The 13,486-nt window shown below is 45.8% G+C and overlaps 2 protein-coding genes across 2 annotated transcripts in view; one reads left to right on the top strand and one right to left on the bottom strand.

Annotated features, from left to right (window-relative positions):
- Positions 1-5,626: 5,626 nt before the first annotated feature.
- On the bottom strand, positions 5,627-6,310 carry LOC119314957 (agamous-like MADS-box protein AGL80). Its single transcript, XM_037589637.1, has one exon. It carries the CDS (start codon positions 6,308-6,310, stop codon positions 5,627-5,629), a length of 684 nt encoding a protein of 227 aa, XP_037445534.1.
- Positions 6,311-11,655: 5,345 nt separating this feature from the next.
- Positions 11,656-13,486, top strand: part of LOC119315463 (dihydrolipoyllysine-residue acetyltransferase component 3 of pyruvate dehydrogenase complex, mitochondrial-like) — a 14,233-nt gene continuing 12,402 nt past the window's right edge. The window contains exon 1 of the mRNA XM_037590088.1: positions 11,656-11,793. Within this exon, the coding sequence (XP_037445985.1) occupies positions 11,656-11,793 (138 nt within the window). The remainder of the gene's footprint in view (positions 11,794-13,486) is intronic.

Genomic DNA, 13,486 nt, shown 5'->3' with positions numbered 1-13,486 from the left:
AAGCCACCTATTTATTCCGACGGAGGCACCACGGTTCTGCGCAGCGCATCAATCCGTCCATCGGCAATGTCGAGCTCTGGTTTCATGGCGTTCGAGATCAGCTCCAAGGCACACAGCCACCGAGCCATGGGCCAGGGCCTGGTCCGCGTCTACTCGCCGATGGCCACCGTCGGCGGCCACTGCTGGCTACCCGTACGGGGACGCTCCACGCGTACCCGCTTCGCCTCCATCTACCTCGAGCTCGTGAGCCATCCGACGCATGCCGTGATGGCCACCTTCGACGCCTTCGCCGTGCACGGCGACGGATCGTCGCCACCGTCCCACCACAACCAATGCGTGCACGTCTACTCGCCGGACGACCGCGGTTTTAGGAGTCCCCGCGGGTTTCCTGAGTTCATCCCCGCCGACACCCAATTCAACGTCAACGACATGACTGTCATGTGGAGGGTCACGGTTGCGCGAGACGCTTCCTTGTCGAACCAGCTCGGCCGCCTGCTCGACCGTGGCGCCTGGACCGACGTCGCCTTTGAGGTCGCCGGCGAGACCTTCCGCGCCCACCGCGCAGAGGCGCAGCTCTTCGGCGGCATGCTCGAGTCCTCCTCGTCCTCCTTCCCCATCGCTCTGGAGGACATCGAGCCCGAGACCTTTGGAGCAATGCTCCGGTTCATCTACACCGACACCCTGCCGGACGACGCCGACGGCGAGCCCCCCAACATGGAGGTGTTGGAACGTCTCCTCGCCGCGGCCGACCGGTTCGCGCTTGACGGCTTCAAGCTCGAGTGCACCCATAGGCTGCTGAGCACCGTGTCTCTGTCGACTCGGTCGTCGACATGCTACGCTTGGCCGAGACGCACAACTGCGCCGAGCTCAAGGCACGGTGTATCGGCTTCATTGCAATGATTCAGAATTTCAAGGACGTTGTGCTAACCGATGGCTTCGTGCAGCTCGCGGTAGAATCCCCAATGGTTCTCGCCGAACTTAGGGAGAGGACTCACTATTTTGCATGATTTTAGGAAGAGGTAAATACACCGACAGTCCTATAAAACTTGTACGCGATGGTCAGTTTGGTGCGAAACTTATAGCAAAAATAGACATGGGTATGAGGACTTGATTCACCGTATATTGACGAATGAGATCATTGTGATATTAATTTGTGTCTTGGAAGATACCCGTCAAGATGTGCTTGCGACGTATCCAATTGAAGGATGTGTCCAAATAACGTCTGGACCGAAACGCGCCCTGCATCAAGAGTGAGTTGTCCAACCAAAGGTCCTATCCATCGCGTGGGGTTGCCTCGATAGTTAAGATAGACTCAGACAAAAGCATTGGACGTTTAATGACTACACATGTTGTATCCTCAGTGAAATGATCCATGCTACCATACTAACCCTCCTATCACCGGGTGTTCAAAATAGCACTTCACGGTCTTCCTTCCCTTAGCCCCTTCGTTGCTCGATCTCTATGATTCTAGGTACCTGCAGGGACGAAGAACGCGGACAAGACAATAGATAATTAGAAGATAAGTTTATTTCACACATACGGGACCTGAATTCAAAGTACTTCCATTGACCCCTCCAACAATTACATAAGGTTGTAGGGCTATGCCTCAACCCATGACCTTACCAAATCACTCACACATAGCGATCAGATTGCAAGAAGAAACCATTGAAGAACACATCAACATGAATGAATGATTGATAATATGGTATTACAATAATTGCCCGATGCGATACACGATTACAAGGTGTGGCGAACTTGGGGATGAATGCTGTTGTGATGATGATGGAGGTGGCTATGGCTATGGAGATGGAAATGGCGGTGACTATGGTTTATGGATACTCCTGATGATGAAGATGGAGTTGCGGCGTCTCTCTATGATTGCGAGTTGTTCTAATCTGATTCTGGTGTTGGCCCTTTAATAATAGTTGTAGGGCTGGACAAGACGGTGCCGTGGACACCTCATACAACCGCACATACAAGCATGTGCAGTCATATGAGATGCCATCTTGCACTCTGGTGCACTTGTTGTGCCTCCCACTTGGCTCCTCTTATCTCCTCTTTGCCCATATATGTGCTTGATTTAGTCCATGTATAGCCCAATTTCTTGTGGATTCATGAGTCATTAGTACAAATATTGGAGCGTATATCTCGGTACGAACCCGTGGAAGCCGATGGGTGAGGGCTGCAGGGTAGAGAAGGAATTCCCCATCTTGGCCAGGGTGTCGAGGAAGAAGATGTTGAGGCTGCTGCTGCCATCCATCAGGCCCATGGGAGATAGAAGCCCCTGTCGATCGGATCTAGCACCAAGGCAACTTACTACGGCGGGGACGTAGGTCGGATGATCAGCACGATCGAAGGAGATTGTGGCATCAGACCACTCCTTAAGGTCGGTTGGGGTCAACACGGTCACGTAGACCCCGCGCCGGGAGAGCTTTTGAGGCCAGTGCATTTCCACAGCCGGGAAGATCACGTTGATATCAATTGTTTGGGTGGGCCGTTGGGTTCATGAAGGTCCAGCCACCTCGAGGCTGACTTAGCTTCATGCGCCTTTTCACAACTACTTATGGAGAGGCGTGGATGGCTGTGGTGTCGGCGTGCTGGTTGAACAGGAACTCGATGTTCCCGAAGTGGATGTAGTCGATGACGGGAGGGGGCATCACATCGTAGAGCAACCGTCAATCGCCGACCTCAAGCTCGAAGGAGCCAAAGGTGAAGGTCTTGCTCAACATGAAGTCGTCGGGCATGTATAATTAGCCGATATGGGTTCATTCTCCGACCAACGTAGCCTATGCCTGGCGCGCCAACTGACAGCGGATAGTCCAGACTACACCCACGGTAGGGTAGCAAACATGTCCGGAAGTACTAGATCGTAGGTTACATAGAGAGTTTACCGACGTTCGGGCCTCCAGGAAGGAGTAACACCCTACATCCTTCTTTGTGTTTGTATTCATGGGTGGGTATACCTCGTACAAGGGATTACAATGGGAGATGGGATGATGGATACAGAGGTAGATGGGATCGAGAGCCCCGTAGCCTCCACCTATATACACGGTGGTGGTTAGGGTTTTATAGGAGGCATATCCAATCTTGGCCATCACCGTGTTGACTTGGGTGCCAAGAAAACCTTTAAATGCCTATCCTGCCCTCCGAGCTCCCTCCTGTCACTAACTCCTTGGCAGGCCCTCCGGACCTCGTGGTAGCTATGCTGTCGAGCTCCCTATGGAGCACCCTGGTGTATTACACCCTCAGTTTCTGAGGGGAGTCCAAAGCTGAGAAGGTCCACAACGCCATCCATGTTTGTTCTTGTTACTTCTTCCCACCTCTCTAGCAAGTACCTCCATGGAATGACTTGCACATTGAGGTGCACCATGATAAGTCTCCGTCGTATCTATAATTTTTGATTGTTTCATTCCATTACTCTACAACTTTCATATACTTTTGGCAATATTTTATATTATTTTTAGGACTAACATATTAATCCAGTGCCCAATGCCTGTTTGTTATATGTTTTTTTGCTTTGCAGAATATCCATATCAAACGAAGTCCAAGCATAATAAAAATTTGCCGAGATTTATTTTGGAATATATATGATTTTTGGGAAAAAGAATCAATGCAAGATGATGCTCGAGGGGGCCACAAGCCCATGGGGCATGCCCCCCTACCTAAGGCGTGCCTGGCAGGCTTGTGGGCCCTCTATAAGGTGGTTGGTGCCCTTCTTTTGCCGCAAGAAAGATAATATCTGGAAGAAAATTGTGTTAACATTTCAGCCCAATCGGAGTTAAGGATCTCCAGGAATTTAAGAAATGGCGAAGGGCCAGAAAACACGAACGAAAAACAGAAGAGAGCGGAGAGAGAGAGATCCAATCTCGGGGGGAGGGGGGCTCCTGCCATCTGGGAGCCATGGAGGCCAAGGACCAGAGGGGGAATCCTCCTCCCATCTAGGGGGAGGGCAAAGAAGAAGAAGAAGAAGGAGGGGGGCTCTCTCCCCTCTCTCCCAGCGGCACCGGAACACCGCCGGGGCAATCATCGTGTTCGCGTGACAGCGATCTACTCCAACAACCCCGTCATCTTCATCAACACCTTCATCACCTTCCCTCATCTATATTCAGCGGTCCACTCTCTCGCAACCCGCGGTACCCGTATTTGAACATGGTGCTCTATGCTTCATATTATTATCTAATGACGTGTTGCCATCCTATGATGTTTGAGTAGATTTTTGTTGTCCATTGAGGTAATTGGTGAATTGCTATGATTGGTTTAATTTGCTTGTGGTTATGTTGCTGTCCTTTGGTGCTCATCATATGAACGCGCGTGTGGATCAGACCTTAGGGTTAGTTGTATGTTGATAGGACTATGCATTGGAGGGCAAGAGTGACAGAAGCTTCTTCCTACCATAGAAAATACAAGACTGAAGGGGGACCAATATATCTTAATGCTATGGTTGGGTTTTGCCTTAATGAACTTTAGTAGTTGCGGATGCTTGCTAATTGTTCCAATCATAAGTGCATAGAATTCCAAGTAAGGGATGACATGCTAGCGGTGGCCTCTCCCACATAAAAACTTGCTATCAGTCTAGTAACTTAGCCAATTGCTTTAGGGACAATTCCGCAAATCCTACCACCACTTTTCCACACTCGCTATACTAACCTAATTGTACTTTTAGTAAAACAACACCTAACTTTTATTTTCATGTTCTTTATTATCTTGTAAACCTATCCCTTTACACTACAAAGTACTACTAGTTTTTTTTTTGTTCTACGTAAACCAAATGTTAAGTGTGTGTAGAGTTGTATCGGTGGTCGATAGAACTTGGAGGGAATATAAATTCTACCTTTGGCTCCTCCTTGGGTTTGACACTCTTATTTATCGAAAAAACTACAATTGATCTCCTATACTTGTGGGTTATCACACCAATGCCCGGAGTGGATTCATATGTACGATGTTCTATCACAACATGCACCCGATAGAGTTCGGGGTTCTCATAGTAGCTTGAGTATAGATCAAACACAATGCCCTCTCAGGGGTGGCCCGAGACCCGATTGATGATGAAACTGGTTGACACAATCACCTGGTTTTGAAACTTGCCAAAAAATATTGAGGATGTAGAAGCCATTATCCTGGCGCTCAATGTCATACCTACATTTTCTTAAAATGAAATGTAGCATCATAAATCTTTTAGTACATGAGACTTTTTGCATCAAACAATTAATGTGCTCTAGTTTTCCTAGAATCATTATGGTTTTGTATAGGCGATGTGCATCAAGGTATGCCAAAACTGGGAGGTAGCACTTCATGCATGGTTGGATCGTTTGATGCAATACTAAGAGGAAAAAAAATCATTTTGCTCGAGCAAAAGCATGCTTGACAAAATATGTGGACATAAAGAGTAGGTACAACCTAAAAGTTGCAACCAACTGATAAAACAAATAGAGCATGGGGGATATCCATAATAAAAATTTAAAAGAGTAAAATAAAATTGTCTTTGCTCAAAGAGCAAGATTGAGACCAAATGTCTCATCTTATTGACGATGCCATCCATGCATCTTATTGGCCATGCCAAAACTAAATTAAAGAGATGAGGACCATGTAGCTAGTCATGCGCTACATGTAGAGTTCATCTACCAGCTTACATATTCATGTGGCCACGAGAGAAGACATCGTTGTTGCCGTCATAGCCACAAGTATTGTCACCATCGTAGATCACGGTGGTAGGGGCCCTTTCGAACCTCATAGTGTTAAGACAACCCTCCTGTTGCTGTGGTGGTGCCTGATACATAATTGGAGGCCCCATGCCCCTGCCATTGGTGACGTATGGTACCTGGGCTTGGTCGACTGGTGGCTGCCCACTCATTTTTGTGGTGCATTCACTCAGGCTCTTGAGGATAGAGTCCACCTTCGAGCCCAGGGCTGTGAGCTCCTCGATGTTGTCTGGGAAGTGGCCACTTTTTAAGGCCTTATACAGGAGAATCTTGGTGTGTTGGTCCTGCTCCTCGCGTCTAGCCTTCTGGACCTGCTCTTGGAGCTGTACGATACGCTCACGGAGGATGCTCTCTTGGTCCATCATCTTCTTTAGCCGTGCCGCCTCTTGCATGCTCTTGAACTGATTCAGGATAGCCACTGCCTCGCCATGGGATGGGAACACCTCTGGCACCGCCATGCCCTCGCCATACACGACCACACATGCCTTAGCATCGGGCATGGCGGCCACCTCGCCTGCCTTCTTCATCAGGATCTTAGTGTGCTTCTTCAAGGCATTGCGCCGCGCCGAGTTATTGCGGATGTACCGAAGGGCCACCTTCTTGCGAGCCATTGTCAAGTGAGGGAAAAATCTGCAAATGAAGGAAAATTGCTTGTTTGGGTGAGTTGAAAACGAAGGTATGTGGCGTGGATTTATAGTGGAGGATCTACGAGGATGAGGACGCTATAACCATGCCAATGGAGGATCTGATAGATCTGGAGGCTGATCTTAATTGTGGCCAGCTGTAAATTTGGTGTCCATTTAAAATTTTAGATTTACTTCCTAAAACCGTAGATTTCGTCAATCAATACGAAATTTCTTGTAGATCGAAGGAGAACATATATGGAAGGTTTCTACATGCATCTTTACTAGTAGGACATTCCTATTTTAGCAAGATATTTCCAATTTTTTAATTTAATGTTATCCTAAGTTGAATGTTTATTGAAAATATAGATAATCACATCGAGTGTCCATTCCTTTTTGAAAATGTTAAGGAAATATCCATGAAGTATCACTCCTACTAGATGACCTGTTGCGCCATTGGCGCACAGACAAACTGCAGGCCGGAACTTAAGCTAACTATTTGAAGGACATTTTTCCTTGACCGTCTGCAAATGATTATGTTTGTATCGCATATGTATTTGCCTTGATAATGATGTTGAAAAAATAGCCTAGGGGCAATAATAATTGTATTATTTATTTCCAAGTTTATGACAAATGTTTACGTTCCGTGCTATAACTACTATGGCTCTCGAGTCTACAATAACTAAGAGGCTAAGAGGAAAACTCATATGAACGTGTAAAAATATAAACGTTAAAATAGATTCCTTGTCTTGCCTCTAGGACTAGTTCAAGTGTTGCATGATGGTTCTATTTTTCTAAACGATCGTGCCAGCAATATTGAGGGCACGATGTTAGAAGAACACTTGTGTTGAATTGACCCAAGTTGGATTTTGTACTAGGAGATGATTTTGTCATAAGTCTATAGTCATAACATGGGAAGTTAATGTATCCATAATTCCTTAGACCATGAGAGTATCGAGTCACTCCATACTGGTCGATGCACTTTTCGGTTGTTCTAACGTCAACTGTAATAGGGTGATCATAACAACAACTTATAGGTTTATGAAAAACCTATGATGATGGACTAGATATATCTCTAGGTGTAATAGGCGATTTGCTCCTACAATGAGGAGAGATAGTCTTAGGGCCCTCTAGGTGTGACATTATCCATCATTGTCTGGCTAGACACAACATGATTTGTTCACGTGGATGCCAAAATACGAGAATGAGAAAAAAGAACAAAACCGGTAACACAAAGACTGGTATAGTAAGCATGTGTTTGACTCACAGGGATACCAATATATCTCACCACAGGATTTTTTAAAGCATGGCGAAGCAAAAGGAATTGCACATGGGAATTGACACGTCTCGAATGTATCTATAATTTATGAAGTATTCATTCTATATCTACATCAATCTTGTATGGGTTTGATGCACTTTTATAACATTTTTATGGACTAACATATTAATATAGTGCCCAGTGCAAGTTCCTATTTTTAAAAATATTTTTCATTTGGCAGAAAAAGCATACCAAACAAAGTCAACCACAATAAAAATTTACGACTATTTTTTATGGAAGGAAACTGTCGGTGTACAAAAAGAGGGGTACACTTTTTGTACCCCTATAACTGTGCACGGGCAGTCTGAGCCACGGGCACCGCCACACCAAGCAAGGCAAGGAAGGTGAGCCAGGGTAAGACCGAAGCTCAAGAGAACTACGACGCCAAGGCCAAGACCACAAAGAGCAAAGGGGACGAAGCAGACTCCCCCGGCAAGATCCTTGCCAGGAGACAGTTCTAGCAGCCCTGGCAAGACCCTTGCCGCGGCCACTCGTCCTGCGCCTACGGAGCAAATCACCCTTGAGTCCACTGCCCCCAAAGGGTAAGGATTCGGGAGACACCCCTGTGGCGGCATGCAGATCTTTGTGAAGACATTCAAGATCAGATACGCACTAAGGAGACGACAACCCTTGGCGGGATCCCAGCCGAGGAAGACCACAAGGCCCCCGGCAAGCGCCTCGCCGGGGATGACAGCGGGCGCCCCGGCAAGACCCTTGCCGGGGCCCCGGCAAGGCCCTTACCAAGGACACCCGCAGGGCCACCATCAGGCCCACGTCGACTAAACCTCCACCACCGCATGCATGCAGCTGCCGACCCAACCAGCTGGGCAGGCACCTGCGTGGCGGCATGCAGATCTTCGTGAAGACCCATCACTGCGCCACTTCACCTGCCTGCCTACCTACGTGGCATCGCAGGCGTCGCTGGCCAGGGCGCGTGTCGACACAAGAAGGAGCGGCGACGGACGAGACAGATCTCTCCCCCCGTCCCCGATAAAGCAAGGACACCTAAGCAAGACGCATTAAATGCGCCTTGTCATGTAATGCGAGAGATAACCTTGCATCGCTGTACCCTTTCCACCTCATGTGTGCCACTGTGGCAACCCCTTTTTCTATAAAAGGAGGCCCGAGGCGACCAGAAGGAGGATTCGGCTTTTTGGAGCTCCTCACACCCCATAGCTAGCTCAAGAACACAAATATACAATCCACCAAAGCAGGAGTAGGGTTTTACGCATCCTCGCGGCCCGAACCTGGATAAACGAACCGTGTGCTACCTGTTAGATCCGCTTTTCTCATGACCCCGCGCCCCGCTAACCGTAGTAGGGATTCTTGTGATCCCATAGGTGTCGTTCTCAACCGACAGAAAGAGACCCAGGAAGCTTCAAGGGGGAGCCAGAAGGTGCCTAGGGGGCCCACAAGCTCAGGGGGCACGCCACCCTAGGGCACGCTTATACGTCTTGAATGTATCTATGATTTTTTATTGTTTCATGCTGTTATATTATCAACTTTGGATGTTTTATATTCATTTACTAGCAATTTTATATTTTTTTGGGACCAACCTATTGACATAGTGCCCAGTGCCACTTGCTGTTTTTTGCTTTTTTTACTTCACAGAATATCAATACCAAACGAAGTCCAAATGCCACAAAACTTTTTGGAGAATTTTTTCTGCCCAGAAGACACCCAGGAGGCCTAAGAAGTGCACCAGAGGGGGCCTATGGGGCCCACTAGGCACCAGGGCACGGCCTGGTGGGTAGTGGAGCCCACAGGCACCCACTCCACCGACCTCTGCTCTATAAATACTCTAAAATCCCAAAACCCTACGGGAGTCGAGAGAAAACAATTTCCGCCACCGCAAGTTCCAGAACCATGAGATCTAATCTAGAGGCCTTTTCGGCACTCTGTCGGATGGGTCAACGATCACTGAGGAGTTCTCCATCATCCTTGTTTCCCTCGGATGATGCGTGAGTAGTTTACCACAAACCTATGGGTCTGTAGCTAGTAGCCGATGGCTTCTTCTCTCTTTTTGATCTTCAATACAATGTTCTCCTTGATGTTCTTGGAGATCTATTTGATGTAATGACTTTTTGTAGTGTGTTTGTTGGGATTCGATGAATTGTGCGTTTATGATCAATTCTATCCATGAATATTATTTGAGTCTTTGCTAAACTCTTTTATGCATGATTGTTATAGCCTCGTATTTCTTCTCCGAAATTTTGGTTTGGTTCGGCCAACTAGATTGATTTTTCTTGCCATGGGAAGAGGTGCTTTGTGATGAGTTCGATCTTGCGGTGCTCAATCTCAGTGATAGAAAGAGACATGACACGCATGTATCATTGCTATTAAGGATAAAAAGATAGGGCCTATTCCTACATGAATAGATCTTGTTTACATCATGTGATCGTTCTTATTGCATTACTCCATTTTTCCACGAACTGAATACACTAGATGCATGCTGGCTAGTAGTCGATGTGTGGAGTAATAGTAATAGATGTAGAACCGTTTCGGTCTACTAATATTGGACGTGATGCCATGTACATGATCATTGCCTTGGATATCGTCATGATTATTCGCTTTTCTATCAATTGCCCAACAATAATTTGTTTACCCATTGTATGCTATTTTCTTGAGAGAAGCCTCTAGTGAAAACTACGCCCCCAGGTCTATTTCCTATCATATTAAATCCAAAAATACCTTGCTGCATTTTTTGTTTATTTATTTTATTTTGTGTTTTAGTTAGATCTATTTATCAAATCTCATACAATTTAATCTATCTCAATACCGAGGAGGGATTGACAACCCCTCTTACGCGTTGGGTTGCAAGTTTTTGTGGTCTGTGTGCAGGTGCTGTTTACATAGTGTTGCTTGGTTATCCTACTGGATTGATAAACTTGATTTCATAACTAAGAGAGATACTTACCTTTGTTATGCTGCATCATCCTCTCCTCTTCGGGGAAATACCAATGCAGATACAAGCAATCACGCGCCATGTGAGCTTGTGGGGCCCTTGGGACTCCCCCTAATGGGAATCCAACATTGCAAATCTCTCCCTAATAATAAAGCATAGATTGACTTTGTCGGGTTCACCGTGAGAATATGTTTTTTCTCATGTCATAATAAGCTTTTATAATTTGCATGGACAAAATCGTAATATAAACGAGGTGGTACTAATTTGGGGATGAGAAATCTGTGATTGGGCCGTCAATCCCGCACGCACATGTGACAAGGTAAGGATGTCAATGGGTAGGGTATGGGCAGGGTAGAGCAATGCCATACCCATACCCGTATAGTCAGTAGGTACAAAATTCTACCCATACCCGTACCCATGGGTATGAAACTTTATCCATATCCATACCCGACGGGTACCCGTACCCATTGGGTACCCAGCGGGTAGAACAAATAGTACATAAACTGTTCACAATTTTACACTCAGTGATAGCACATTTGACAAAAATATCAGTTATCTCAGCTCAATAACAAGGCAGATGTCTACATGACCACTCTCAAAATATAAAAATCACAAACATACTCATAAGTCAATAGGAGTAGATGAGTCACATGACTAATTGACAATATGTTAACATTAGTTCACAACTGGGCAGGGTATGGGTATACGCGCGGGTACAAGGCTATACTCGTACCCTACCCATGACTTAACGGGTAGGGTATGGGTACTACCCATGGGTATAAAAGTCTACCCATACCCTACCCATGCGGGTACGGTACCCGCGGGTACCCGTACCCATGGGTAAAACTGCCATCCTTAGGACAGGGTCACGTTCTCCTCCTCTTCTAGCCACCTCTCTCCCATCATGCGCAGCCCCCACGCCGCCGCACCATGTATGCGGTTGCCCAGCCTCCTCCATCCTACCTCGCTGCCGTCAGCTCTGCCCTACCCCATCCCGCCCTCTATCAAGGATCTCCACCGATTCAAGCGGGTCTCTCAGATCCAAAACAAAATTTGTGTGAGAGATTTGGGGCTGATTGATCAATCCTTGGTTGGGATCTAGGCACGGCTATGGGGAAGATAGTGGTGGTTGTGTGCGTCGCGGCGGGACGGAAATGTTTACGCTGGTGCCAGCGGTGGAAGGGGGTGGAGCTTGTGGGCTCCGTGGAGGCTGACTTGAAGACGAAGGTGGCGGCGGTGATTAAGGAGGTGGCCCGCCCGCTCCTTGAGCTCGATTAATCCGATGTGTGAGTCCCATGTGTTCATCATCAAACTCATCCTCTCAAAGTACAATTAGTACAAGTTTATCTCTTTTTTTCTTTACTACTGAACTTTATTTTTCTACATACTTTTTTTTCTCTGTAATGACTTAGGATCATTACTATGTATTCAACCAGGGTTAATCAATATTTAGCCACAATATGTATGTCAGAAAACAGCTTCCACCTACAAAGAATTACAAGACAGGAAACTCGGGGTTCAGAAGCTTGAGAAATTGTATGTGGACATGGCCTTGCAAAAAGAACTTAGGTGCGTTCTCCATGAGAAACTGGATATATTTTAAAAAAAAATTAGGTCAGGTCTATATACTATCTTTGGTAACTGAACCATGGATGTTATGCTTATATTGAAAATAATTTGAATTTTACAAGGCAGTGGAGCCAGTTCATATTTTGTGAGCAACCAAAGTGCAAGCAGCCTAAATTAGTAATCTTCGAATAAACTGGCTTATGAAATTTTGATGGTTTTGTCAATAGTACAATAGCACTGGATATTCTGCTGTTTCTTATATTTAGAATTTGCCCTGACCTGATTTTACTACTGTGGCATGCAGAAACCTTGATGCAAAAGGAAGCTCGACGAAGAACATATATAAGATTTCTTATTTTCATGATTAGCAAAGTTATTGCAGACTGCTTGTTTGTTGTCTGATAAAACACATCTCTGAAAATTCGATAGACCCTTTGATCGAGTTTACATCTGTTATCCTGTCTGTTCCAAATTTGATTTAGGTCTATAGGCAAGGGCTAAACTGAATCATGCTACTACACAAGGGCTAAACTAAACCATACTACTACTTCCTACATGCCCAATTACTGATGATAGGAACTAACAGTCGGGCTGGGCGATGTTCCCATGCATGGTCGCGCTATGTTAATTAGTGTGTGCTGGCCATAACATGTTACTATTATTTTTCCGTAGAGGAGCGAGGGCCTGGCGAAGCACGTGGACCAGTTATCGTTACGGTGGATGTTGCACGACGCGCGCGCTTCGGTCTAATGAGCGTGTACGCTAAGAAATAAAGTGCGCATACTTAATTTAGCATGTCTAAACACTTTCTTTGACTGCTGAATTTAGAACTGCTGCTTGGTATGCACTATTAATTTTCATACTGATAGGCTTAACCAAAGGTTGTATCAATTGGGTAAAGTACTCCATTGCACTTCCAGGCAAACTTCAGCAATTAGTCAGAATCCAGTGTCACCCATGATTGGTATTATGGGTATCCATTAGTACTACCAACATACTGTAGCCAGGTACAATCAGTACGGACATGCACTAATCAGCATCATCTCTGCATCCTAATTATGCAGTGAACTTGCCGCTGATCAATTACAGTTTTGAAACAATGCTGAAACTCTCACACTTTTTCTTGGCAGAAAACAGCTTACAGAACATAGCCAATAATTTTTTTGTATGAATCCGAGCTTACTAATTTATTTGTCTGGAGATAAATTGGTTGTAGTTTAACACTTGGTTGTTGCTTCCTTATTTTTCAAATGTACCCCCCTTTCAAGCACACACTAGGTTGATTCAGATATTGTGGAACTCTACATTGTATTTTATATATTATTTCTGTTGTTTTTCAGCTTAGCGGAAAATTTCAATCGAAGATTTGACT

The sequence above is a fragment of the Triticum dicoccoides genome, chromosome 6A (genome assembly GCF_002162155.2).
Source record: "Triticum dicoccoides isolate Atlit2015 ecotype Zavitan chromosome 6A, WEW_v2.0, whole genome shotgun sequence".
Lineage (NCBI taxonomy): Eukaryota > Viridiplantae > Streptophyta > Magnoliopsida > Poales > Poaceae > Triticum > Triticum dicoccoides.
The sequence above is the reverse complement of the archived record's forward strand: the minus strand, read 5'-3'. Positions and strand labels throughout refer to the sequence as shown.